Source organism: Fundulus heteroclitus, chromosome 5 (assembly GCF_011125445.2).
Source record: "Fundulus heteroclitus isolate FHET01 chromosome 5, MU-UCD_Fhet_4.1, whole genome shotgun sequence".
NCBI lineage: Eukaryota > Metazoa > Chordata > Actinopteri > Cyprinodontiformes > Fundulidae > Fundulus > Fundulus heteroclitus.
The window spans coordinates 43,488,286-43,515,046 of NC_046365.1; the positions used below are offsets into that span (position 1 = coordinate 43,488,286).

Below are 26,761 nucleotides of genomic sequence, written 5' to 3' on the forward strand. Positions count from 1 at the left end.
CGGCGCTGAGCTCTCCTCCCACTGCGTCACATTCCAGCCTGTAATTAGTTTTTAAGGGTTTTATGTGATAATTCTGCACTAAACAGTCGAAGCTGAAGTGAAACGACAAATCTTCAAATAAACAGAATAAAGTGAAAATAGTCTTGTGTGTTTCTTTTGCTAAGAAGCTAAAAGGTTCTGAAGTATTCATCACTCAGCTACAAGGAAAGATACTAGAGTTTAAAAGTATTAACTCTAAAACTACTAAAGTATTAAAGTAACAAACGTCACTAACGGCATATTTCTAAACGCCGTTATTACTATAAACATATATTCTGACGTTATTATGGATAAAAACCATTTGGTCCAAAAGCAAATATATTAAAGGTGCATTAAGCTGCAACGCTGAGCAGAGAATCTGAAGTCTGGTTACCTGTGAGTAAAAAAGCTTCAGAGGCAATAATAATATTTTACTTATTAAAGGAATAAATAAAGATCCAAGCGTTGCTGCAGGAACTGATGAGAATAACAGATTTAAAGTAAAACAACTGGACCTGGAAATAAGAACAATTTCCTCATAATTTACCTTGTATGGTTTTCTGTAAGCAGGAGACTGTCGACATGAATTATTAATCCTAACGTTTATTCAAAAATGGAGATAAAGGGAAACTAATAATCCTAAAATTACAATGTTGTTGTTCTCTGTGTAGTTTTTGTTGCCAACAACGTGAACTGCCTCCATCCCCAAATCCAGTTTATCTGGATATGTTTAGTTTTTTGACAACTAGAACGAAAACAAGCTGAAAAAAATAGAAGAAACTATTTTCAAAGTAAAAAGTAGGCTAATAAATAATTAATTATAAATAACGGAGTATTTGTACTTAGTTACTTAACACCTCTGAACCAATTATCTATCATGAAGTCCACCGGTGTGCCGTCCAGGGGTCACGTGACCTGTCCTCAGGTGCAGCGGGCGTCTCACCAGAAGATCCCCGGATGTTGTGGAGCTCCATCCACTGAGCTATATTATCCACTGGAGTTCTAATAGCCGCTGTTAGAACGAGTCGCTTTGAAGCCACCAGCCGCCATATTGGTACTCCCTATTTCCCCCCAGTAACTAGGGAATATGTGCGCTACAGCATCGAATAACGAGGATTTTCTCATGTTCAGGGGGGGGCTTAAGACTTTAAAATGTCAAATGCCATATAGTTTTATGTTATGTCCTAAAAATATCACGTACTGAGAAAGTCATGTGCTTAAATATTTTGTATTTTATTTAAATATATATATATATAAAACATTTATAAATATATAGATAACAATATACAAAAACATATATTTACATATATATATATATATATACATACATATATATACATATAAACATACACATACTTATATATACATATATGTATATTTAATATGAATAACATGTAAAATATTTCAGCACCTAATTTCCTAGTAGTTGATAGTGTTAGTACATCCACTGACTGTAGAATTACCTGTGAAACGTTTTCACTCAGCCAGAAAACTGCTTGTTGTTGCAACCAAATCCTGTGGGATTCTGTGATTGATTGATTGATTGCTTTATTCAACAGACTCGTGGTCCACAAAGAGATAAAAAAAAAGACAAATTAAAAAAAAAACTAATAGAATAAAAGAAAAATAAGTAGAATAAATACATAAAGAAATCTTATAAAACACTTGCATACCAATGTTTCCACAGAGCCGACTGGAATCTTAGCGCACTGAGAGAGGGATGTGAAAACATTACAATAAGACTATTCTGAGAGTAGGGAGTAGCAAGATGGCGGCCAGTGACTTCAGTTTTTCAGCTTAATCCGCACTCCAGTGTATTATATAGCTCAGTGGTTCGTCCATTGTTGCGTCACATCCTGCTGCTCATAGGTCTCTTATTTCTGGATTGCTGGTACATGGACGGAACCACAGACATCATATACGTATATAATGTCTATGGACGGAACCACACGGACCCAGTGGCCCCAGCGGGTCTGGCTGGCGGTTCGGTGGAGGTCCAGTTTGGTGCAGCAGCGACGTGGAGATGAAGGCGTTGAACCTGCACTTCCGGTCCACCTGGTGGCGCTGTGGCAGCAGCGCGTCCGCCTCAGAACAAGACAGCTGGCGGTCCAAAGTTCCCGCAGCCTGGTTCCGCGGCAGCGCTCCGGGAGTCTTCACGGTACAGAACCGACGTCATGGAGCGGCTGAAGGTGATCTCTGGTCACCTGCTTCCCCGCGGCCCCTCGGAGCCTCTGCGGGTCTTACGGAGCTGTGGGAGCGGCTCCTCGGTGCCCGGTACCGGGGAGGAGGTGGTGGTGGTCCACGGACGGAGGACCGCGATCGGAAAGGCCAAACGAGGAAGCTTCAAGGTGAGCAAGGAGGAACCAGAGGGAGCAGAACCCGAGCAGAACCGAACTTTACCGATGGTTACCGACGTGTCTTTACTGACCCCGCCCCCTCTGGCCCGAGGCCCCGCCCACTGAGTGGATGCTGTAGTTTAGGTAAACTTCATGGTCTGGTGGTTTGTGGGTCGGAACCAGGACAACTGAAGGGGTTCTTTTCTGGGTCAGATGGTCCCGAAGCTCCGGACCTCCAGCTGGGAGGGACCGGAGCAGGAACCACGGTTCCCACCTGGCCCGGGAACCACGGTTCCCACCTGGCCCGGGAACTCCCTGCTGGTTGTCCATCCTGGACCCGGACCGGACGGTTCTGGGCTCCTCCTGTTCTGGACCGGTTCAGTTCTCAGGATTCTGTTAAAGCAGTAAAGAACCAGGACCCCTGCAGATCATTGAAGGTTCTCAGAAGAACGTCTGGTGTGGAGAACGTTCTTCCACTGACGTTAATCGTTAAACGGGTTAAAGATGATCCACGGGGCCCACCGGGCCTGACCCGGTACGCTGCCGCTAACTTTAGAACCGGGCTGGGACTAAAGGTTCTGTAATTATTTCAGTTTTAATCTAAGACGTTCCTCTTCCATCCAGGAAGTTTCTCAGTTCTAAATGTCTGCAGCGGTGAGGAGTTCCTGCTTTATGGACCCCAGAACCTAACAGAACCCCCCCCCCCCCCCAGAACCCGTTACCTCAGCAGACATTTAGAACTGAGGGGAACATCTTCAGCTTCAGAACAAAGTCCAGTTTTATTCTTTACCCTTTTTGGGTAAATCCTGATCTGATGAAACTTGAAGCAGTTTCTGCCTAAAGTCTAATTTTTTAGTGATAAACCGTGATGACGTCATCATATTGAAGGTCTTAAAGGGCCAGCGTTCCTCCACCGGCCGTAGAACCGGATCTATGGCGATCCTGTGGTTCTGGATCAGCTCAACACCTTGCAGGGTCCCTGCAGTTGTCCTACATAAAAGAGAGAGAACTACGGAGGCCCAGAGGGCCAAAAGCAGTCGGTTTCTACGGTTCCGTTTAATTTTAAATTCTTATTTTTCATATTTAAATCTATTTATTTCCTGCAGGACACCACGCCTGACGAGCTGCTGAGCGCCGTGATGAGCGCCGTGCTGGCGGACGTGGGGCTGCCTGCGGCCCGGCTGGGGGACGTCTGTGTGGGTGAGCCGGCTCCAGGTTTTACTTCCTGCCGGGGGCCAGCCTCAGGTCGGCGGTGCAATTCCCGGGCCGGCCTGAGGCGGCGCTAGCCTTCTTTTAGTGACCGCCTGTGTGTGCAGGTAACGTGCTGCAGCCCGGAGCCGGAGCGCTGATGGCCCGAGTGGCTCACTTCCTCAGGTCAGACCCGGTTTGTGACTCTGGTCTGGATCAGAACCCGGTCCAGATCCAGGACCAACGCAGGTTCTGGGTCTGGATCAGAACCAGGTCCAGATCCAGGATCCAACAGGTTCTGGGTCTGGATCAGAACCCGGTCCAGGTCCAGGACCAACGCAGGTTCTGGGTCTGGATCAGAACCAGATCCAGGACCCAACAGGTTCTGGGTCTGGATCAGAACCAGGTCCAGGTCCAGGACCACCGCAGGTTCTGACGGCCCTGTTCTGATTTCAGCGGCTTTCCAGAGACGGTTCCTGTTTACACCGTGAACCGCCAGTGTTCCTCGGGTCTGCAGGCGCTGCTCAACATCGCAGGTAACCCCCCCCCCCCCCCCCCCCAGGTGTTCTGGTTCAATGTTTTCTTCAAACCAGAAGCTACAACCTGCAAAATAAAGGAACAGCAGAACCAGGGAACAGAACCAGGGAACAGAACCAGGCAGGTTCTGACGCCTCAGATGAATTTCTGGAGGTTCGTTAAGGAAATGTTGATTGAAGGAACTGGAACACGTTAACTGAGGCCAGAACGTCGCTGAACAGGGAACCCACACATTCCCAGCCGGTTGGTTCTGGCAGAACCAGTGACCGGACCGGGTCGCCGGGCTCAGACTGACCCGGGTTGTTCTGTTTGCTCAGGAGCCATCAGGAGCGGATCCATCGAGCTGGGCCTGGCCTGCGGGTGAGTCGGGTTCTCCTGGGGAACGGTTCTCCAGACGCTCTGAACCAAACCCAGGTTTAAGCTGGATCTGCAGGACCAAAGTTGTTCTGGGTTCTACAGCTGGTTCTGGTGCGGCGCTGAGAACCGGGTCGCTGTGTTTCAGGGTGGAGAGCATGTCGCTGCGGTCCATCGGGAACCCGGGAGACCTGAGCTCCAGGCTGGTGGAGAACGACAAGGCCCGGGACTGCCTGGTTCCGATGGGGTGAGGCGCCGCAGGTCCAGCCCACGCTGGTTCTGATCCGGGTTCTGATCCGGGTTCTGACCGGGACGTTGTGTTCTGTGCAGCATCACGTCGGAGAACGTGGCCGAGCGCTTCGGCGTCTCCAGGGAGAAGCAGGACGCCTTCGCTCTCAGTTCACAGCTCAAGTATCTCAGCCTCAGCACCAGAACCTTCCAGAACCTTCCAGAACCTTCCAGAACCCAGCCGGGCCCACATTAACCTGCGCTGTGCCCACAGAGCCGCCCAGGCCCAGAACTCGGGTCGGTTCGACCAGGAGATCGTTCCCGTCACCGTCTCCGTGACGGACGAGTCGGGCCGGGAGAGCCGGCTGCAGGTGAGGAAGGACGAGGGGATCCGGACCGGAACCACGCTGGACGGACTCTCCAGACTCCGACCCGCCTTCAAGCCCGACGGCAGCACCACAGCAGGTCAGAACCGGTCAGAACCGGTCCGGGCTCCCGCCGGCTGCCGCTGACCGACGCCTGTGTTCCAGGTAACTCCAGCCAGGTGAGCGACGGGGCGGCGGCGGTTCTGCTGGGCCGCAGGTCCGCCGTGGAGGTTCTGGGCCTGCCGGTTCTGGCCGTCCTGAGGGGCAGCGCCGTGGTGGGGGTTCCACCGGACCTGATGGGGATCGGACCCGCCGTAGCCATCCCTGCGGCGCTGCGGCAGGCAGGTGAGCGCCGACCCGGTCAGGAACGCCGCTGCTGCCGTTCAGAACCGACTCAGAACATCAGAGACGGACCAACGGGTTCTGGAGTTCTGCAGAACTGGATCTAAGGGATCCGACCCAAAGGTTCTACGTTTAAAGGTCCAGAACCGAAAACATGTTCAGGATCTTCCAAAAGTTTCCACACCTGGTTCTGTTCCGTCAACCTGGACTGTTCTGCTGGGACCTTCTGGTTCCAGATGTTCCTCCTCTGGTTCCTACTGTCTCAGAAAAGTTTTAGGGGTGTGTAAACTTTTAGAAGGTGCTGAAGATGTTTGTGGACCCGTTGTCCCTCCATGAGGTTCTGGAGGTTCTGGGGCGGGCCGTGGTGAACCTGCTGACGTTCTCCTGCTGACGTTCTCCTGCAGGTCTATCTCTGGACGACATCGACGTGTTTGAGATCAACGAGGCCTTCGCCAGCCAGGTTGGGTCTGAACGCCAGCGTGTGTGAGAACGTTCTGGTTCTGGTAACTTGAGAACCAGAACCTTCTGGTTCTGGTAACTTCTGAACCAGGACGTTCTGGTTCTGGTAACTTGAGAACCAGAACGTTGTGGTTCTGGTGACTTCAGAACCAGAACGTTCTGGTAACTTGAGAACCAGAAGGTTCTGGTTCTGGTAACTTGAGAAGGTTCTGGTTCTGGTAACTTGAGAACCAGAAGGTTCTGGTTCTGGTAACTTGAGAACCAGAACGTTCTGGTAACTTGAGAACCAGAAGGTTCTGGTTCTGGTAACTTGAGAACCAGAAGGTTCTGGTTCTGGTAACTTGAGAAGGTTCTGGTTCTGGTAACTTGAGAACCAGAACGTTCTGGTTCTGGTAACTTCAGAACCAGAAGGTTCTGGTTCTGGTAACTTGAGAAGGTTCTGGTTCTGGTAACTTGAGAACATTCTGGTTCTGGTAACCTGAGAACCCGGTTCCTCAGGCGCTGTACTGCGTGGAGAAGCTGGGCCTCCCTCTGGAGAAGGTCAACCCAAACGGCGGCGCCATCGCTCTGGGTCACCCTCTGGGCTGCACCGGCGCCCGGCAGGTGGTGACGCTGCTCAACGAGCTGCGGCGCCGAGGCCGCAGGTTCGTTTGGACCGCTGCGGCTCAGAACCTTCAGGAACGGGTCAGAACCTCGCTCACCTCTCTGCCCGGTCGTGTGTGCAGGGCGTACGGCGTGGTGTCCATGTGCATCGGTACCGGCATGGGAGCCGCCGCCGTCTTCGAGTTCCCCGGGCCGCAGCGGGAGGAGGGAGGCCGGGTCGCCGGCAGAACCTGAGCGGTTCTGGAGACGCGGCGGTGGAGGAGGTTCTGGACGAGAACCCGGAGGAAACGAGTTTAACGGATAATTGTTTATTTTCCTGTGAATCCTGAGGTCGATGAACGGAACCATTAAACGGGCCGACATGGTACCGGTTCTTCTGTTTGTTCTGACGCGTGAACCCAAACGGGTCGGTGGGTTCTGAAAGCATCCAGAACATTTTCTGACCCGCCTGCTGTCACCACAGATGATAAAATAAAAGGTGATGTGGAGCAGCGCTGACAGAACCGGGTCATTCCATGAGTACAGGGAAAACGGAGGGACCCTGAAGGGGCCTTGGGTTTAGCCCCGCCCCCTAGAACAGCTGGTAGTGACGTCATAGCTGAAGGAGCTCTGCAGAGAAAACATCTGAATAAAAGCTGCAGCATAAAATGAGAACATCACAAGTTTTTAGTTTCTAACGTTTAATTTTTCAGTGATTAATCGTTCAAAGTTCCACGTTTTTCTGGACCGGTTCCGTCTCGTCTTCCTGAAACGATGAGGAACCAGCAGGAACTCCCTGGAGCAGAACCGGGTCGGTTCTGATTCACTTATCCTGCTGGACCTGGATCAGACGACCCGGTTCCTCCTTTAACGTTATTTTAACCCGTTAACGTTTAATCTGCCTCATTTTACTCGTTAAAAGCTCGTTAACTGGATCTTCTGATGTTTCATCGTCTCCATCGATGTAAACCTGAACCTGCTGATTAAAAGTCTTTAAATAAAGCTGACTCGTCTGTTTTTCTGTACAAACACTAAAGCAGAACCGTTGCGGCGGCAGGAAGTGGGTCACAGCTCAGGTTCTACGTGACTTTGCGTTTTTTCCGGGCCTGGAACCGTTCCGTTTTGCTCTTGATGGACTTAACGAGCATGGACAGGCTGGGATCCATGCCTCTCCTCTCCGTCACAGAGTCCTTTTCCCGCTTTGCTTCTGCTGCTTCCTGTTCACCGCCAGGCTCCGCCCCTTTGTCCGATGTGGGCGTGGCCTCGTGAGCGCCGTGCCCCTCCTGCCGGCGCCGCTGCTTCTCCTCCAGGATGCTCTGCGTGGCCCGGGTCTTCCTGAAGCTGGGGTGGGTGGGGTCCAGGTTGAACAGGTGGGAGGTGAACACGGCCTGGAAGCGTGGGTCCGACACGTCCACCTGCAGACACACACACCTGGTTACGCCGCTCACACACACACCTGGTTACGCCGCTCACACACACACCTGGTTACGCCGCTCACACACACACACAGGTCCGAGGTGCTCAGAACCCGTCTGCTGCTGGTTCAGAACCTGACGAGGTCCACCAGAACCTCTGGGTCCGGACAGAACCAGCGCTGCCTCCAGCTCTAAACAGTGGTGGGCGCCCCCCAGGGGGCTGTGTAGGTATTACAGGGGCCTTCTAAACGTGCCAACAGCGCCCCCTGCTGTTTGCTCTGTGCCTGCAGTCAGTTTTATGATGAATTCTTTTAATAAAACTTTCCTTAAAACTAAAGTCTGTCTTTAATATTAACAGCTTGATATTATTTCTGCCACATGAGGTTCAGAGTTAAAAGTTGACTGCAGAGTCGGGCTAAAAATGTTTATATTGTTAATATTATACAGTTAAAGTGTAGAAAGCAAAGGCATTGTGGGTAATCTTCAGGATGAGAACTTCCTTCAAAGGGGGACGTTTGGGAACCACAGGTGTGAGCAGATCTCTCCAGGTGGAGCAAAGGTCTCACCTGGAAGTCGTCCTCCAGAGCCGCGTCGCCCTTCTTCAGCAGCTTCTTCCTCTTCTTCTTGCTCAGATTCTGCTGCTCCACGATCTTGTCGTAGTTGAAGTGTTCGTGTTCGGCTCCGTCGCCGTCGTCCTCCATCAGCAGAGCCATCTCAGCCTGGAAGACAAAGCAGACGCCGTTCAGGGGGCGGAGCCATCAGGGGCCTATGAGGGCGGAGCCGTCAGGGCCTATGAGGGCGGAGCCATCAGGGGCCGTGAGGGCGGAGCCATCAGGGGCCTATGAGGGCGGAGCCATCAGGGGCCGTGAGGGCGGAGCCATCAGGGGCCTATGAGGGCGGAGCCATCAGGGGCCGTGAGGGCGGAGCCGTCAGGGCCGTGAGGGCGGAGCCGTCAGGGCCGTGAGGGCGGAGCCGTCAGACGCCGTGAGGGCGGAGCCGTCAGGGCCGTGAGGGCGGAGCCGTCAGGGCCGTGAGGGCGGAGCCGTCAGGGCCGTGAGGGCGGAGCCGTCAGGGCCGTGAGGGCGGAGCCGTCAGGGCCGTGAGGGCGGAGCCGTCAGGGCCGTGAGGGCGGAGCCGTCAGGGCCGTGAGGGCGGAGCCGTCAGGGGCCGTGAGGGCGGAGCCGTCAGGGGCCGTGAGGGCGGAGCCGTCAGGGGCCGTGAGGGCGGAGCCATCAGGGGACCGTGAGGGCGGAGCCGTCAGGGGCCGTGAGGGCGGAGCCGTCACGGCCCCTGACGGGGCCTATGAGGGCGGAGCCGTCAGCTGGGACTGGATCAGGACCTTCTGCTTCTCCAGCTGCTCCTCTTCCTCAGCTGTCCTCGGCTCTTCCTCCTTTTTCTTCTTCTGCTTCTTCTTCGGGTCTAAAATACAGAACAGGATATAAATCTTAATTTGTTCTGATAGATTAAGAACCCAGTGCTGGACAGTTATGATGCGTAACCATAGCAACAACCAGAACCCACCAGAACCCGCCTGGGCTGGTATGAGGAGAGTCTTCACAACCAACATGACATGTTTATAGTTTTATGCTACTTGTTCTGTACAGGGACCTGAAAAGGTGTTATAATATAATAATAATGATAATAATAATAATAATAATAATAATAATACATATTATTATTATTATTATTATTATTATTATTATTATACCCTCCTCTGACTCCTGCTGGTCTTTATGCTCGACCCAATCAAGAGATCCAGAACCACATTATCTGACAGAAATCAGAGACCTGAGCTTCAAGCTGCAGGGTCACAGCTGAGACCCGGTCCATGAACACCAGAACCAGAACCAGAGACCCACAGCAGCTCTGGAGGAGTCCGACCCGCAGTGGAACCAGCAGAACCTTTCCCTCGGACTCTCCAGACTGCACCCAGCGTCCCCCTGCAGACGTGGACTGATCAGGTTCTGATTCGTCTCGGTTCCACTTTGGGTCACAAATCAAAGATTCTTTTAAATTTGTGTGAAAATCAACTGTTGGGTTAAAACTTTGGGAACGAAACCAGAACCGCTTCCTGGACCATGGGTTCTGTTTGGACAGACCCAGGAGGGTTCTGTGGGTCAGAACCTTCTGAACACGTCACCTGATGCTCTGAGCTCCTCGGAGAAGAACGGGTCGCTGAGGTCCACATCAGGAGGAAGCTCATCATCGCTGAGCTCTTCATCGTCGCCCTGAGGAAGGAGACATCATCATCATCATCATCATCATCATCACAGGTGCATTAAGCTCCGCCTGCAGTTCACAGCTCTGCCTGCGGGGGCGCCGCTCACCTGCTTCCTGCCACTTTTCTTCTGCTTCTTCTTCTGCTTCTTCTTCTGCAGGTACTCCTCCCAGGGCGTCAGCTCCTGGTCCTCCAGCTTCTTCTTCACCAGCTGCTCCGTCGTCTCCTTCAGGCCTGCTCACACAGCAGAGCCTCTGTTGAGTCGGCTGAGCGGATCAGAACCAGAACCTACCGGGTCAGACATGGTGGTACCTGGCACCCAGGTGATCTCCATCTCCATGTCTCTGTCCTCCTGCAGCTTCTTCTCTTTGACCTGGATGCTCTTCAGCAGCTCTCTGTATTTGTTGATCTGCTCCTCGCTCTTCTTCATCTTCTTCTTCTTCTTCTCCTCCTCCGGGGGTTCCTCCTCCTTCTGCAGGTGTTCCTCCTCTGTCCGACACAAACAACATCAGCATCGCTCCGCCTCCTCAGAACATGACAACGCTTCTTATTCGCCACCTTCAGCTGCTCCGTCCTCCTGCTCCTCCTCTTCGTCCTCCTCGCTGGAGGAGGCCAGGTAGGCCTTGAAGTCCAGGTCCAGCAGCTCCTCCTTGTTGAACTTCCTGTTCAGCGCCGTCACGCGCTCGTGGTCCGTTTCGTCCCACGTCAGCTGGACCTGATGGAGCCACAGACCAAGTAACGCGTTAAATGACCATTAACCTGTCATTCATCAGAACCGTGAGCTTTATAGGCAGACGTAGAAATATATGGAACAAAAAAGCAGGTCAGGCTTTCTGCTACACGCCACGACGAAATAAAATAAATATATAATATAAAAAAAATGTTAAAGCAATGTAAAGTTGGAGATATATTACTCATAGCCTATATGTGGTCGTACACTGCAAAAACGGATCTAAAAATAAGTAAAATGTTGTTAAAATGTGTGTTTTTGTCCTAGATGTGAGAAGGTAAATAAGATTATCTGCCAATGGAATGAGTATTTTGACCACTAAAATAATATAATTAGACATCCTGCACTTGAAATAAGATGATGGAGATGAGTTGTTGCTATTTTAAGTGCAGAACTCTTATTCCATTAGCAGATCATCTTATTTACTTGCTCAAATCAGGGACAGATACACTTATTTTAATTAAATATTATTTTTAGTTCTGTTTTTGCAGTGCATACTAACCATGGTCTAAGTTTGAAATGAATTTAAATAACAGAAAACGTTAAAATGTAGTTTATTTTGAAAAACCAACACTTCCTGTCTGGCTGCTGCTCTCAGGATGGAAGGAAACCAGAGACCGTCCACAGTTGTCCGTTTAGCGTCTTTTTGCTACATTTAGTAACTTTTCAGACGCCTCTAGCGATCTTATATCAAAAAGCGACTAGCAACGACTTTTAGCAACTTTTCGTTTTAATGGTGACTTTTAAAAAAAAGCACCCGTCATTCTGGAGCCGCTGTGTTGCGGCAGCAGCGAGAGCCGCTATGAGGGTTCCTGCTTCCCTCAGCGCTGTCTCACAGGCACACAGCTGCTGCCTCGTCACGTAAATCTAGTTCCTAAAGTCTTTTCTGGCTCTGAAACTGTTGCACTAAAATATTCCCTGATTTTTATTCCCACACAGCTTCACTGATTCACCGTCTGCCTCTGATATCCGTCTCTTTGGTTCAGTTTGTTTTATGAAGTGTAGATTCACGCAATGTATTAAAATTCATAAATTCATTTATAAAGCTCACTTTTAGTTCCAAACACATTAAATCACTTTTTAATTATTTTAATGATTTCTTAGTCTGGGCGAAAGCTCTCCTACAGCCTAAGTCCCAAATGTGAGAACAAGTAGGCAAATTAGACTATCACCCCCCTCCTAAAAAAATCCCAACAGAGGGAATTAGTCTAGAACAGCCAGGATTACAGCAGATGATTAATTTCCATAAAGCAGTCAGAGCCGGCGGCTGGTTACCTTAGACGTGGCGGCAGCAGACGAGGTGAACAGTTTGGGCGCGTACGCCGTCAGGTTGACGTCCGTCGCCGCGTCTCTGGGCTCCTCCTCAAACGTCACGTCGTCAGGAATGAAGCTGGAGATGAAAAGCCAAACCGCTGCAGTCAAACGTTATCAGCTGGGAACCCTGCAGGTTCTGCTCGTCATCCTACCGCAGGTCCAGAACCGAGCAGCTGCTCTCGTATTCGTAGCCGTCGCACTCCTCGTAGATCTTGGCCGCCGTGTCCACAGAGTCGCACTCCACCACGGCGTAGAAATACTTCAGCCGCTTGAACTGGTAGTCCCGCAGCTTCTCCCTGAAGACCCTGAGAGCAGACCACAAACCCACTGATGGAACCTCCATCTGGATCCTCGGTTCTAACGCAGCGTCTGCCTCAGACCTGCAGCTCATCTCCACCAACCGCAGCATTAAAGGTGCAGCTGCAGCGACACCTGGTGGCGTAAACGCCGCCCTGCAGCAGATTAAACACCATCTGCCTCACAGCTTCTGGGCAGATCTTCTCATGTCGTATAAACGGACTTTTGGAGGCCTGAACTCTACAGAGCAACAGCTCCAGAGCGCCCCCTAGCTACTGTTAAAAGCAGGAATTAACGGAGAACGCTGAGCTCCAGCAGGGGGCAGCGCAGCGCGGATTCTAGGGTCACCTTTCTTCCTCGGTGTCGTCCTCCGAGTCGTCGGGCAGCGCCTTCAGCTCCGGCGGTCCCTGCGTCTGCTCCACCCTCAGCCGCTCCTTCCCAAACTCTGACGGGAAAATCTGGAGAACACCACCCACAATGCACTGCTGTTAATCAGGGTAAACAGGCTGACAGCGGCGCTGCCGGGTTTCTAGCCCCGAATGGACTCTTTCAGAACCGAGCCAGAGCATCATGTTGCAGTGACTGAGTCCTGTCAGTAAATATGCTCTTAGCGGTGCAGACAGGCGGCTGCAGCGCGCTAACCGGGCCCTGAGTCCGGTCTGTCAGGCACCTGGTTTCCCTCCAGACTCACCTTCACAGACAGCACAGCGCCCCCTTTAGGCACGAAGGAGTTAAACAGAGCCAGCAGGTCTTTGGCCTTCAGGCGGTCCCAGTCCATGTTGCAGACGGCGAGCCGAGCAGAAACCTGGGACACGGTAAGAAAACACGGTAAGAAAACACGGTAAAAACACTGTAAGAAAACACGGTAAGAAAACACGGTAAGAACACGGTAAGAACACACGGTAAGAACATGGTAAGAAATCACGGTAAGAACACGGTAAGAACACTGTAAGAAATCACGGTAAGAACACGGTAAGAAAACACGGTAAGAACACACGGTAAGAACACACGGTAAGAACATGGTAAGAAATCACGGTAAGAACACGGTAAGAAAACACGGTAAGAACACACGGTAAGAACACACGGTAAGAACATGGTAAGAACATGGTAAGAAATCACGGTAAGAACACGGTAAGAACACTGTAAAAACACTAAGAAATCACGGTAAGAACACGGTAAGAACACTGTAAAAACACTGTAAGAAATCACGGTAAGAACATGGTAAGAAATCACGGTAAAAAACACGATAAGAACACGGTAAAAACACGGTAAGAACACGGTAAGAAAACACGATAAGAACATGGTAAAAACATGGTAAAAAAACATGATAAGAACACGGTAAAAACATGGTAAGAACACGGTAAGAGTAAGAAAACAAGGTAACAACACGGTAAGAAAACACGGTAAAAAACACGATAAGAACACGGTAAAACACGGTAAGAAAACACGGTAAAAAACACGTTAAGAACATGGTAAAAACACGGTAAAAACATGGTAAGAACACATTAAAAACACGGTAACATGGTCCCGTGTCGCCGCCCGGCGCCGCCTCACCTGCTCGCTCCGCGGAGCGTCTTTGCACAGCTCCCCCCAGTCGTGTTCAATCGCCTCGTCTTCCTCCTTCAGGACGTCGTCCACATCATCATCATCCTCATCTTCATCTGAGCTGGTCTCGATGTTTCCTTTCCCGCGGGCCAGGTCCGGTCCGCTGTCGCTGTCAGAACCCAGACTGGACTCCTCGTCAGACCCGGCAGCTTCATCGCTCTCCTCCTCCTCCTCATCTTCAGACAGCCGCTCCTCATCATCATCTGAGGAAGATATTAGATCAGAACATCTTCAGTGAAACAGAACCCGAGACCCAACAGAACCCGAGGCCCAACAGAACCCGCCCGCTAACATCTACATCTGCGGCCCTGGAGGTCCTGCAGCTTCGGTCGGGTTCTTCAGAGTTCTGCTGACGGTTTTCTCCGGTGTGCTGAAGCAGAGACGGCTCCAGGAAACCGGACCTCCAGGGTTGGCGCTGAAGAAGCCGGACCTACAGGGTTCCTCTGCTCGTCTCCTGAGAACCCGAGGAACCAAAACAACGTTCTCTAATTATTAAAGGTTTGGGGTCTGGAAACTTTTCTCCATCCGACTGGTTCTGGTTCTGCGAGGTCGGAACCAGGAACCCCAGAGGAACAGGGAGTGAAGCACGGTGGAGGCGGCATGGTGCTGCAGGTCTTCTGGACCTTCTGGGTTCTGCTCTCTGCTCCAGATGGTACCAGAACCTCTCCCTGCGGGGAGGATCCAGGTGTTTCCAGGTCAGAATGAAGTTAAAGTTCTGGTTCTGCCCAGAGGGTCTACTCCCGGCGCCGTGGGCTTGGACCCTGGTTCTGGTTCTTGCAGTCCTGACCCACATCTCTGCTCCACAGGAGAGGACTGAAGGCTCCAGAGCTTCACCTCTCAGCACCGGGTTCTCCAGAACCAGACCTGCTGAGTCAGCTTCTCCTGCAGGAACACCTGCAGACGAACCGCCTTCCTCCTTCTTCTTCTTCTTCTTCTTCTTCTTCTTCTTCTTCTTCTTCTCATCATGACACCAGAAAATAAATTCTGTTCCTGTAGAACGGAGCAAAGGTTGAAGTTCTGATCTAAGCACAAAATCATCTTCTGACCTTTCTCAGCGGCTCCGGTTCCTCGTTCGGGCCGCTCTGCTGCCTTCTTCTTCTCTCCCTCTGGACCCTCCTGCTGCTCCTCTTCCTCTTCCTCTTCCTCCTCCTCCTCCTCCTCCTCCTCCTCCTCTTCCTCGGAGTCAGACAGCTGGTAGAAGCGCTTCAGATCCTCGGCGGTGGAGTGGCTGACGGGTCGGCCTCGTTTGTCCACCGTCTGCTTCACCTTGAAGCGCTGGTCGTGGAACATGGACTGGAACCGCTTGTCGATCTTGACTTTGTGTTCCTTCTCTGGCATCTCCCAGAACCTCGGGTCCTTCCGGACCCGGCGGAACCGCTCATCGTCCTCGCCTGGCTTCTTTCTGGACGACATGTTGGGAAGAATGGCTGCCTCTCCTGCGGGGGGGGGGGGGGGGGGCAGAAGGTCAGGCTGGTTGGTGAGAAGAAGCTGAAGGATGTTCTGTAGAACATCTCAGTGAGCAGACGGTTCTAAGGGCTGAACATGAACAGAACCAAGAGAACACGCAGAGGAACGTCTCAGAGGAACGTTGTTATGATCTGAGCTAGAGGAGCATGTAGATCTAGAACAGGAGGAACCCAGGATGGAACCTTGGAGAACCCCACGTGTGATTTCTGTCGTCTCTGATGTAAAGTTACCTGCTGACACTAAAAGTCCTTTAAGTAGGATTTAAACCAGTGGAGAGCTGCAGCAGAGAGGCCGACCCAGTTCTCCAGATGTTCTAACAGGATGGAGTGATCCACAGTATCAATGCTGCACTGAGGTCCATCAGAACCAGCACTGAGGTTCTGAGGTCCAATAGAACCAGCACTGAGGTTCTGAGGTCCAACAGAACCAGCACTGAGGTTCTGAGGTCCAACAGAACCAGCACTGAGGTCCATCAGAACCAGCACTGAGGTTCTAAGGTCCACCAGAACCAGGACCCCAGCTGATCTACAGAGCAGCGGAATACCGCGGGGGGTTGTGGGAGTTGATGTTTCTTATATTTAACATTTATTCTGGATTTATTTGTTGACTTTCTGACTTTTTATTCTTTTATTACTGAAGTTTCAGAAATCTGCGCCATTAAAACGTTGTTTATTCAGTCGGTGGCTGATGTGGATGTAAGACCCTCCGTCTGTGAGACGTTTGTGCAGAACATGAGCCCAGGTCCAAACACGCGACTCACTAGAACCGAACCGAACCGAACCGGCTTGTTTAAAACTAACAGAAAAAGCGCAAAGTCTGACAGGAAAGCGGCTCTCCCGCTGCCATTTAAACCGCTTTGGACTCCAGACTGAGGAGCCGTAGGTCCAAACGGTTCCTGGAGAGGCAGACACCGCTAACTGGGTCTCAGAACCGGAACCAGAACCGGAACCAGATCCACCGGCGGCAGCTCTGAGCCAGAAACGGAACAAACAGGACAGAACCAGCTTTTAAAGCAGTTAAACTTTACCTTCTCCGATCTTCAACACACGTGTTCTCCCAGCATGCACCGCGCACCAACACTACCCTGTGCTTCCGGCTCCGCGTCAGTACGGCGTGCAGAAAGGGACAAGCAGCGCGAAACGCAAAAGTGGTTCTGGAATCATCAGAAATTTAATTTTAAAATGTGTTGCTGAATAAAATGCGCATCTAGTCAGAAATGTTTGATCATGAAATAAAAATTAAACAGTTTAACTTGTAGAATGATTAGATTAATTACCAATTTACCCAGATTTCTGTGTTTTCAGGTCCAGTCAGAGAAATCTGGGATTTTAAAGACGTTAAACAGCCGCGACTTTATTATTTCCTGTGGATTTAAATCAGGTTTTATGTCCTTTCTCCGCTAAAATATTTCTTATTAATATAAATTCTAAAACACTGAGGCTTCATGTTTTATATTAACGAAGCTGGATGTCCCAAAGTTTACATTTATTTAAATTAATTTAGATTAAGCTCCAGTTTTATAGTTAAAATGTTTTGAGGCTTTATGTGTTTCTGCATAAAGTCTCAGAACCGCACTGATGGACCAGCAGCTCCGCTCCAGGTTCTGATCCGGTCCCTCCGGGCGGATCCAGCCTTCCGGGTTTTTCCTGCAGCCGCAGACTGAGGTCACCGCAGCAGGCCGCCATGTTGGGGGGGGGAAGACCTGCAGCTCTAAAGCAGCGATATGAGCAGCAGAAGGGCCCAGAAACTCCTGCTGGGCCTGCACACCGCTGGTTCCGGTCCTGCAGGACGGATCGGGTCGACCTGGTGCTGCAGGTTCAGAGCCGAGCCCAGAACTGGACCCAGCAGGGCCCTGTCCGGACCTGGACCTGGGTCAGGACCTGGACCTGGACCTGGACCTGGGTCAGGCAGAGGCAGCATGAATGTGTTCAACAGGGAGATGAAGAGGAGGCAGAAGAACTGGGCCGCGGTTCTGGAGGAGGGTCACCAGTACGACTACCTGAGGGACGAGGTGAGGCCGTGCAGAACCCTGCTGGGGTTCTGGCCCGTTTGGGCCTATTCTTCTCATGGTGTCTGTCTGGCTGTGCATCAGCTCATGTTGCCCTGGGTGGTTCTGGTTCTGGTGACTGTTTGCACCCAGTTGGGTTCAGTTTAAGCCCGGTGTCTCTGCCCTGTGGGTTTGGACCTTGGTTCTGGTGGTTCTGAGTCGGGCTGTCAGTCTGGTTTCTCATCATCAGCTGCCTCAGGTGTTCTGACCCGTTAACGGATCCGTTTCTGCTGCTTAACGGCACCGGCAGTGGACGCCTCAGCAGGCAGCACCGGAACCAGAACCGGTCCAGTAGAGCATTAAAGGATCAACCTCTGCAACGCTTGAACTGGATCTGGTGTGTTTTACAGGTCGGCAGTCGGGTCGCTGACCGGGTCTATGACATCGCCAGGTGAGTTCTGGATCCAGGTGAAAACAAGACCAAATGTTCTGTTTAGGAACCGGGTTGATCTGGACCTGAGCCTTTTTAGTCCGAGGTGGAGCTGGTTCTGTTGCTGCTTTTAACCCGTTTCTACGCAGCCGAGCAGTAATTGGGTCGTTGGGCCAGACGGTTCTGTCATGGAGGAGGTCGGGTCCATTACGCAGAAGAACGACCTCAGAACCTTTGAGCTCCTGAAGCTGCCGTATAAAGTCCATACGTTGAGACGGTTCTGTTCCCTGCACAGGTTGGGTCAGGAGTTCTGGAGAACCGGGTCCCTGGTTGTCTCCAGCCTTGTTGGACCTGCTGAGCCTGAAAACAGCAGAATTTAGTTTAACGGAACCGGTTCAGCAGCTGCTGTCTGACATTTACAGCAAGAATAATCCACTGAACAAAGCAGCAGGCGGGATAACTAGCGTCTTGCTCAGGGACCCAGGGCGGCAGTCAGTGGGAGTTGAACCAGGAACCTTGCAGCGTCTCCAGGACGTAAATATCTGAGGTCCAGTAAGAAGTTCTGCTGTCGGTGCTTCGCCTGGTGGCACCTTAAACCTGAGTTGTTGAATATGAGAATCTAACAGAACCGGGCCTTAGACCGACCCGGTGAGAAATGGCCGCCTGGATTCTGGAAGGTTCTGATCCGTTTTCCTTCCTGTCGTTCTCTCAGGACGTTCCCTCTGGCTCTGGACATCGGAGGAGGAAAAAGTCACATCGCTGAACACCTGAGCCAGGTGAGGATGAGGAGGAGGAGGAGGAGGAGGAGTCCTGCATCAGACTAAACGTTCCCTGAGAGCTAAATCAGGAACATCTTCCAGGACGCAGATTTCAGGACAGATGCATCGTTCTAGGCGTTCTGTGTAAATGTGTCTGTCTGTCGTTTCAGGACGTGGTGGAACGTTTGTTCCTGACAGACGTCTCCCAGGAGACTCTGGTGAGTTCTGACCAACGCCCAGTGAGAGCAGCGCATGAGGGACACAGAGACCCGATCACTCCTGACCCGATCACTCTTTATGTTTTACAGAAACTCCGGAGGCAGAGTGAGATCCCCACTCAGTGCGTCTTGGCTGATGAGGAGTTTCTGCCGTTTAAGGAGAACACCTTTGACCTGGTGGTCAGCAGCCTGACGTGAGTCTCTCAGGTTCTATCTACGGCGGCCTGCAGTTACAGGGTTCTGCCACCAGAGGCTGATGTTCTCAGGGTTCTTCTCCAGAGGCTTCAAAGTGTTAACCTGACAACAGCCAGCTGTATGTCGCTCCGCCTAGCTCCACTCATCCATCTGGGACCTCTCCATAGGAATTGCCTTTATTGAAGGCTGGGCCTTATCAAAAATCCTTGCATATGATTGGATAAGCCACTTGTCTGTCATCTTTATCGACGTGCTATTTCAACCACTCACACCGAAGCTAACCCGTGACGCTGATGAGACCGACGCAGGAAAAAAAAAAATTTTTTATTTTATTTTTTAATGTGTTTGCGGCTCTAGTGGCGTTTTATTGACAGTGAGCTGACAGGAAGAGGGGGAAGACTGCGGGTCGGAGTCGATCCCGGGCCGACCGCGTTGAGGACTAAAGGCTTCCTAACATGGTTCGTGCTAACCGCTAACCGCAATTTGGCAAACAAAACTTGCCAAATCCGGTCGGGAGAAGGGCGAAAACATGGTTTCCACCAACAAAAGCCTTCAGAGGCGTTCTCTGATGTTCTTTTAATGAAACAATATTAGGTAGATTGGACAACACGCAAGAAATAGCAGCATCAATGCTAACGCTTGCTTCCTCAACGAGCCGCCATTGCTATCAAAACAGTCTCACGGTCGCTTCTCCACTACGTCACATCTATGAAATGCCAGCCCTGCGTCCTGATTGGCTGGACAATAAAATTGGTTGGAGAAATCACTTTCTATGGATCTGTCCCAGATGGATGTGAGTGGAGCTAGGCGGAGCGAGACATACATCTGGCTTCTGTCAGGTTATCAAAGTGGGCAGTTCTAGCAGATTTTACTTCCTCTGTGTTTCCTTCAGTGGATCTCAGACCTTAAACGTTTGCTGGTAGATGATCAGCATCAGGGTCCACCAAAGATCTCTCCCAGGTCCAAACTGGATCCTGTTCTGATTAAATAACATCTAGAATCATGTTTGGTTCTGTTCCCGCAGCCTTCACTGGATCAACGACCTTCCTGGAGCTCTCAGACAGGTACGTTGAGAGGTTCTGCGTTCTGCTCGGGCGGCGGCCTCATCCTGCCTCTTCCTCTCAGATCCATGCGGTCCTGAAGCCGGACGGCGTCTTCATCGGGGCGATGGTGGGCGGCGAGACGCTCTACGAGCTGCGGTGCTCGCTGCAGCTGGCAGAGGTGGAGCGTGAGGGGGGGTTCTCCCCCCACGTGTCCCCCTACACCGCCGTCACGGACCTGGGGAACCTGCTGGGCCGGGCCGGCTTCAGCATGCTGACTGTGGTGAGAACCAGAACCCAGATCAGCTCCAGGCGCAGGAAGGTTCTCCGTGGTGTTGGTGGAACCACAGAACCCAGCAGAACCTAAAACAACCAGCAGGAAAAGAAAATCCAACTCAATTACTTCAGAGATTTTATCCACAAACCTCTGCTGTGGTTCTGATGAAGTTTACCACAGAACCGTGAAAAGCCGTTTGGGTCATCAGCAGCCTGAGCGTTACGAGCAAAGACCGGACGGCTGATTCAGAAGCGTCCGTCACAGGAAGTGAAAGATGTTTGTCTGGTTTCAGGATTTTATTTTGTCTCAGTTCGTAAAATTAAACTGCAAATGGTGTCTTATTCTGAGCCTGGTTCTGGTTCTGTTAGAGATTTCTCCCAGTTAAAAAGGAGTTGTTTGTTCCCACTGTGGCCACATGCTTACCCCCAGGAGGCGATCTCAGCATGTTTACCAGCTGGGATCTGATGATAAACTGGTTTTAATTTTCCTGATTGGGCTGTGATGGATCTGACTGGGTTGTATCAGAACAACAGATTTTATCCCGTAGAACCGGATCTGAACTGGTTCTGTTTGCCTCCAGATGAATTCTGTTGTAATTTGGAGTTGATAAGTAAAACCCAAACTACACTGGACCCAAAAGGTATGATTTCATTTACTGTTTGCCACAGTTCCTATACTCACCTGTTTCTGCTCTGCCCTGTAAATAGATCCTCCAGCAGAACCAGAACCAGAACCAGTGTGAGAAAGATGGAAGCAGAATCTACACTGCAGAGCACAGAGCGAGGTGTACTTTCTACAGAAAGGAAAACAGCTCTTAGTGGCTAAATCTAGGAGGTTAAACAGGTTGAACTTCAGTGGAGGAAAAAAGGAGAAAGCATGAAGTTAATTATAATTATAATTATAATTACAGATGATTCATAGATGGAGAGTAGTAGGAGAAAGTTACAGAGCGAGTGGTCGCTACTTGCCGGGGTTTGGATGTTTTCCATATGAAGCTCTGGGTTTGGGCTGCACAATAAAGAAAAAAAGCATAAAATAGAAATCATATTGATAGATATTGATAATTATCAACAAATTCAAAACATATATTTTAAGTGCAGCCCTGGCCGTTTTATGCTGTTGCTTAGCAACATGTTTTAGATACAGACACAAACACTGAATTCAAACTCGACTAATTATTCTACCAACTTTTTACCAAAACTGCAAATTTAAAGAAAAAAAAAACACGTGCTCTCTGAACTCTTTGAAAGGGGCGGAGCTTGGTTCCTGTGTCTGCGTTGTGATTGGTTGGGAGGGTGTAATGATGTAATATTAACCTACATGGTTAAAATGCATGAGGATTATTCTGTTGAACTTTTTTTGACCCTTTTCTTCTTTCATAGATATACGTCTATCGATCGATTATATATTATTGAATCCAGCCCTACTCTCTTCACACATTAAAGATTTTATTGTCTTTAAATCTTATTACAGTCCTGATGTATCTGACCTGCCCTCCTTCTACTGTTTCCAGGACATCGATGATGTTCAGGTTCATTACCCAGGAATCATGGAGGTCATGACTGATCTGCAAGGTACAAAGCCCAGAAAGTCACAGAAAACATTTAAAACTCTGATTAGAGTTTCTGAGAGCTGCAGGTCTGCAGAAAAAGAGAGCATGTTTGTCACAAAGACCTTCAGACGGACTCTGATGTGTCGCCCCCTGCAGGTATGGGTGAGAGCAACTGTGCGTGGAACCGGAGGTCGATGCTGCACAGAGACACCATGTTAGCAGCTGCAGCCATTTATAAAGGTGAGGTTCTGTTAAAGGAGGAGCTGGAAACAGGAACCCGGTTCAGACTGGGCTGTAGTTCTACAGAATTTCACTGCATGTCCAGCAGAACCCCTGCAGTTCTACAGAATATCACTGGATGACCAGCAGAACCGCTGCAGTTCTACAGAATATCACTGCATGTCCAGTAGAACCGCTGCAGTTCTACAGAATATCACTGCATGTCCAGCAGAACCACTGCAGTTATACAGAATATCACTGCATGACCAGCAGAACCACTGCAGTTATACAGAATATCACTGCATGTCCAGTAGAACCGCTGCAGTTCTATAGAATATCACTGCATGTCCAGCAGAACCACTGCAGTTATACAGAATATCACTGCATGACCAGCAGAACCACTGCAGTTCTACAGAATATCACTGCATGACCAGCAGAACCACTGCAGTTCTACAGAATATCACTGCATGTCCAGCAGAACCTGACGGATCGGCTGCTGCAGACTTGACCCTTCAGCTCGTCTCAAAAATGAGCCAAAACATTACATTTACTAGATAAGTCATCAGCTCTGAACATTTCTGTGGCCCCCTGTAGCTTTGTGGGACATCTGCTCCACCTGGGGTAATATTAAACCCAGAGGTCAGAGGTCACACAGCTGAGACCTGGTTTGGCCAAATATACCGACGACAAGAAGGAAAACAACTAGAGAAACATTAATAACTACAGCAGACGAATAGAAAACCACAAAAACCAGCAGCAGAGACATCTTCCTCTGGGTCACATGATTAATGATCACCATATTCTGACCTTCAGATAACCTTCAGTTAAACCAGGGGTGTCCAAACTTTTCAGTACATGGGACAAAATGATCAAGTCAAAGCAACTTGAGGGACAAAAGATGAAGACAATCTTTTATCGCCCTTTGGACCTGATTTAAACAGTAGACTGACCTCAGATCAGCCGTGACCCTCGGCTGTATTAATCACGCCGTTTTCCACTGATGCAGCATCTGATGTCTGCTGTTCAGCATTAATCACTGACACATCACTGCATCTGTCTGTGTGTCACTTCCTGCTTCTGTCTGCTGTGGTGCAGAGCGCCACCTGTAGGTGAGCAGTCATGCCAGAGAATTTATCCTGAAAGACAGAAAATAAAGTTTACACAACAAAGTTTTAAGCCTAGCCTGAAAAGTAGACGGGGTGTCTGCCTCACGGACCAAAACTGGGAGTTGGTTCCACAGGAGAGGAGCCTGATAGCTAAAGGATCTGCCTCCCATTCTACTTTTAGAGACTCTAGGAACCACCAGCAGACCTGCAGTCTGAGAGCGAAGTGCTCTGTTAGGAACATACGGGGTAATCAGAGCTCTGATATATGATGGAGCTTGATTATTAAGGGCTTTATACGTTAGAAGGAGAATTTTAAATTCTATTCTTGATTTAACAGGAAGCCAATGAAGGGAAGCTAAAATTGGAGAAATATGATCCCTCTTGTTGATTTTCATCAGAACTCTTGCTGCAGCATTTTGGATCAGCTGAAGGCTTTGAACTGCATTTTGTGGACTTCCTGATAGTAAAGAATTACAATAGTCCAGCCTTGAAGTAACAAATGCATGGACTAGTTTTTCAGCATCACTCCTGGACAGAATGTTTCTAATGTTGGCGATATTCCTGAGGTGAAAAAAGGAAACTCTGGAAACCTGTTTAATATGGGATTTAAATGTCTTGGTCAAAAATAACACCAAGATTTTTAACTTTATTACCAGAGGCCAAGTTAATGCCATCCAGATTAAGTGATTGGTTAAGAAGTTTATTTTTTGAAGACTCTGGTCCAAAGATTACAACATCTGTCTTGTCAGAATTTAGATGCAGGAAATTTAAAGTCATCCAGCTTTTGATGTCATCAAGACATGACTGCAGTCAAAGTAACTGATTGGATTCATCAGGATTTATGGATAAATATAGCTGAGTGTCATCAGCATAACAGTGGAAATTAATCCCATGCTGTCTGATAATTTTGCCTATCGGAAGCATATATATAGTAAAGAGAATTGGTCCAAGGACTGAACCCTGTGGTACTCCACAAGTGACCCTAGAGTTTGAGGAAGATTTATTAACATGAAGCCTGACTGAAAGTCATGAAAGCAGATCCTGGATCAGCTGGAGGAGCAGATGTTTCATCCTGTTTGGATCAACATGAACTCACTTCTCCATTTCAAATCACAACTCAATATCAATTTCCCAGCCTCTGTATTTTTAAATGTTTTCTGTTTCTGACATTGTGTTTTTTTTTTATCCTTTTGTACGGTGACCTTGAGTGTCCAGGAAGGCGCCTTTTAAAATAAAATTTATTATTATTATTGTTTCAGAGATGTACGGCAGCGAGGACGGTTCTGTTCCCGCCACCTTTGAGATCCTCTACATGATTGGCTGGAAGCCTCATGAGTCTCAGGTGAGAGCAGCGTCCAGATCTCCAACAATAATTGATTAATATGCTCCAGTTTGGTTTCTCTGAGGTTTTAGCCAATCAGCAGTGGCCTGGTGGTTAGTGCATTGCTCTTCTGTCCCAGAGGTTCTGGGTTCTTCTCCCACTGCTCCCCAAGTGGACGGGTTAAGATGCAGAATACAAAGTTAACTGGAATGGATGTTACAATGACAATAAAGATGATTAAAAAGTGAAAATAGTTCAGGGTGTTTATTATCCTCTAGGGACAATTATTGGACAACCAGGAGAGAAACAAAGACATGTTAACACACATAAACACCAAAATCACACTTTACTAAAACCCACCCTCTGTGGGGAATAATGAATGTTGACTCTACTGGTTCTGAATCATGGCAGCAGATATCTGCCGCCATGCAGCGGGTGGGCCGGGTCTGTTCTGGTTCTGGTTCTGGTTCTGGTTCTTCTCCCTGACCCAGTCGCTGGGCTCCCCTAAGGATCTTCCAGGAAGTTGCTGCAAATGCTGATGATTCCTAACAGTTTGTTCCTGTTGCAAGTTAAAGGACCAAAGCAAGAGATGAAAATAAAAGTTAACAAGGACTCGATAAAACGAGAATAAAGACTTTTGTTCTAATAAAAGTCGAATAATCACTGAAACCACAAAGAATTAGATGTAAATGCATTCGCTGATGAGCCCCTCCCCCCAGAGGTGTGACGCTGCACCGCTCTCTGTTTAGTTGAATGTTCTGAGAATCAGAATCGGTTCTGAGGTTCTGGACGCATCGACCCGATAGACGAATAAAGCGAAGAATAACTTCCTGATTTCTGCTTCCAGGCCAAACCAGCCAGGCGAGGCTCGGCCACGGCGTCCTTCAGAGACCTGTCCAAGATCAGCGGACCGGGCGGACCCTCGTAGAGTTCAGGTGACCTCTCTGAGACGGAGGCTTCCAGAACCAGGAAGTTCTGGTTCTGTCCGGCGGGTCCAGAGTTCCTGTCTGAACGGCGCCTGCAGCAGCAGAAAACTGAGATTTGATGCTTTTGCCTGTAAATGTTGTATAGAAACGTGTTTCTGGGAAATAAACTGAGTAACGAAGGAGTCTGTGGGTGCTCGTCTGTCCTCGTTAGTAAGGCTGGTGTCATTTCCACACCCACAGTCCACGGCTGGTGTCATTTCCACACCCACAGTCCACGGCTGGTGTCATTTCCACACCCACAGTCCACGGCTGGTGTCATTTCCACACCCACAGTCCACGGCTGGTGTCATTTCCACACCCACAGTCCGTGGCTGGTGTCATTTCCACACCCACAGTCCGTCCCGCAGCGCTTCCTGTTTCCCATTAAAAGGCCGTTTGGCTGCAGACGCTCCAGACGGAGAGATGCTGCTGTTCCTCTGCTTCCTGCCAGCTGCCAGCCTCTGCAGCGCCTCAGGTAAAGCTGCTGGCTTCCTGTCTGGGTTTATTCACCTGGGAGGAGCTAAAGCTTCATTTATTTACAGCAACTACTGGTAATTAGAGCTAAAATCTCTGCTGGAGACATTTTCTTCTCCTTTTCAGATTGATGTCAAACCCGTCGTGTTTAAAGATGGATTCACTGAATGTCTGATAAAGTATCTCTGGTTTAGAAAAGCTTTAAAGCTCACAATGACCTTCGCTTTACTTCATCTCATAATTTCTGGGAATATTTCTAGGATTTAAAAGATATTTGATTCCCGGAGCGACATGAAAACCATGGACAAAGTTAAAAGCTTTTCCGGTTTTTAGAGTTAGAAAGAGTTGAATCCTCCTGGTGAACGTTGAATACGTTCCATTCAGAGATGAAAGGCTGAATAAAACGCCTGGTTTGGTAAAATCAACTAAAACGGAGCCTGAAATCAAAGCAGCACCGTGTCAGTTTTACCCAAATCTTGGCTTCAGTTCTGATGTATTAAATGATTATTTCTGCCGTGTATCGATGCTTCGTCCAGACGACTTTCTTCTCCGCTTCAGCTGAAGAGGCCATGAGTCAGTTCAGAAAAGTTCCTTCAATGAAAGAAAGAGGAAGAACGCAGAGATTTTACGTGTGAGTCAGAGGAACATTACTGAATGCTGCACAGAGAAAAACAAGAGGAGCTTCAGTCTTTCTGGTCTTTATGGACCTCAAACTGACCCCTGAGGAGACCCAGGAACCGTTCTAATTAAACAATAAAAATATT

The 26,761-nt window shown here is 49.4% G+C and overlaps 3 protein-coding genes across 4 annotated transcripts; 2 read left to right on the plus strand and 1 right to left on the minus strand.

Annotated features, from left to right (window-relative positions):
* The first annotated feature begins 2,061 nt into the window (after positions 1-2,061).
* Positions 2,062-7,411, plus strand: acaa1 (acetyl-CoA acyltransferase 1). Its single transcript, XM_036137663.1, has 12 exons — positions 2,062-2,366; positions 3,461-3,554; positions 3,671-3,728; positions 3,999-4,078; positions 4,397-4,439; positions 4,582-4,680; positions 4,764-4,844; positions 4,936-5,126; positions 5,192-5,371; positions 5,773-5,828; positions 6,326-6,471; positions 6,553-7,411. Exons 1-12 carry the CDS (start codon positions 2,193-2,195, stop codon positions 6,662-6,664), a joined length of 1,314 nt encoding a protein of 437 aa, XP_035993556.1. The 5' UTR covers positions 2,062-2,192; the 3' UTR covers positions 6,665-7,411.
* On the minus strand, positions 7,094-16,600 carry esf1 (ESF1, nucleolar pre-rRNA processing protein, homolog (S. cerevisiae)). 2 transcript variants are annotated; one of them, XM_036137662.1, is made up of 14 exons: positions 16,483-16,600; positions 15,035-15,424; positions 13,938-14,191; positions 13,075-13,188; positions 12,732-12,841; positions 12,239-12,391; positions 12,048-12,162; positions 10,601-10,757; positions 10,355-10,510; positions 10,152-10,276; positions 9,965-10,052; positions 9,164-9,243; positions 8,391-8,543; positions 7,094-7,824 (listed from the first exon to the last, which is right to left on the minus strand). In XM_036137662.1, exons 2-14 carry the CDS (start codon positions 15,399-15,401, stop codon positions 7,489-7,491), a joined length of 2,208 nt encoding a protein of 735 aa, XP_035993555.1. In that variant the 5' UTR covers positions 15,402-15,424; positions 16,483-16,600; the 3' UTR covers positions 7,094-7,488. The 2 variants fall into 2 exon arrangements, with proteins under 2 accessions (XP_035993555.1, XP_035993554.1); XM_036137661.1 differs by having other exon boundaries at positions 10,355-10,531.
* A 507-nt stretch (positions 16,601-17,107) lies between these two features.
* ndufaf5 (NADH:ubiquinone oxidoreductase complex assembly factor 5) lies at positions 17,108-25,666 on the plus strand. The gene is made up of 11 exons (XM_036137664.1): positions 17,108-17,466; positions 17,853-17,893; positions 18,585-18,648; positions 18,801-18,848; positions 18,939-19,042; positions 20,068-20,107; positions 20,169-20,366; positions 21,874-21,934; positions 22,069-22,152; positions 24,497-24,579; positions 25,406-25,666. Exons 1-11 carry the CDS (start codon positions 17,179-17,181, stop codon positions 25,484-25,486), a joined length of 1,092 nt encoding a protein of 363 aa, XP_035993557.1. The 5' UTR covers positions 17,108-17,178; the 3' UTR covers positions 25,487-25,666.
* The last annotated feature ends 1,095 nt before the right edge of the window (positions 25,667-26,761 follow it).

Bases quoted from the DNA above. Each gene is read 5' to 3' on its own strand.
- ndufaf5 (XM_036137664.1), top strand. From the start codon at position 17,179: ATGAGCAGCAGAAGGGCCCAGAAACTCCTGCTGGGCCTGCACACCGCT. The intron at 18,849-18,938 runs GTGAGTTCTGAC...TATGTTTTACAG, and splicing joins ACGTCTCCCAGGAGACTCTG to AAACTCCGGAGGCAGAGTGA. The intron at 24,580-25,405 runs GTGAGAGCAGCG...TTCTGCTTCCAG, and splicing joins GGAAGCCTCATGAGTCTCAG to GCCAAACCAGCCAGGCGAGG.
- acaa1 (XM_036137663.1), top strand. From the start codon at position 2,193: ATGGAGCGGCTGAAGGTGATCTCTGGTCACCTGCTTCCCCGCGGCCCC. The intron at 5,127-5,191 runs GTCAGAACCGGT...CCTGTGTTCCAG, and splicing joins CGACGGCAGCACCACAGCAG to GTAACTCCAGCCAGGTGAGC. The intron at 5,829-6,325 runs GTTGGGTCTGAA...CCGGTTCCTCAG, and splicing joins ACGAGGCCTTCGCCAGCCAG to GCGCTGTACTGCGTGGAGAA.
- esf1 (XM_036137661.1), bottom strand. From the start codon at position 15,401: ATGTCGTCCAGAAAGAAGCCAGGCGAGGACGATGAGCGGTTCCGCCGG. The intron at 12,392-12,731 runs GTGACCCTAGAA...GTCTGCTCTCAG, and splicing joins GACGACACCGAGGAAGAAAG to GGTCTTCAGGGAGAAGCTGC. The intron at 8,544-9,163 runs GTCCTGATCCAG...TTTGTCTTCCAG, and splicing joins AGCAGCTGGAGAAGCAGAAG to GCTGAGATGGCTCTGCTGAT.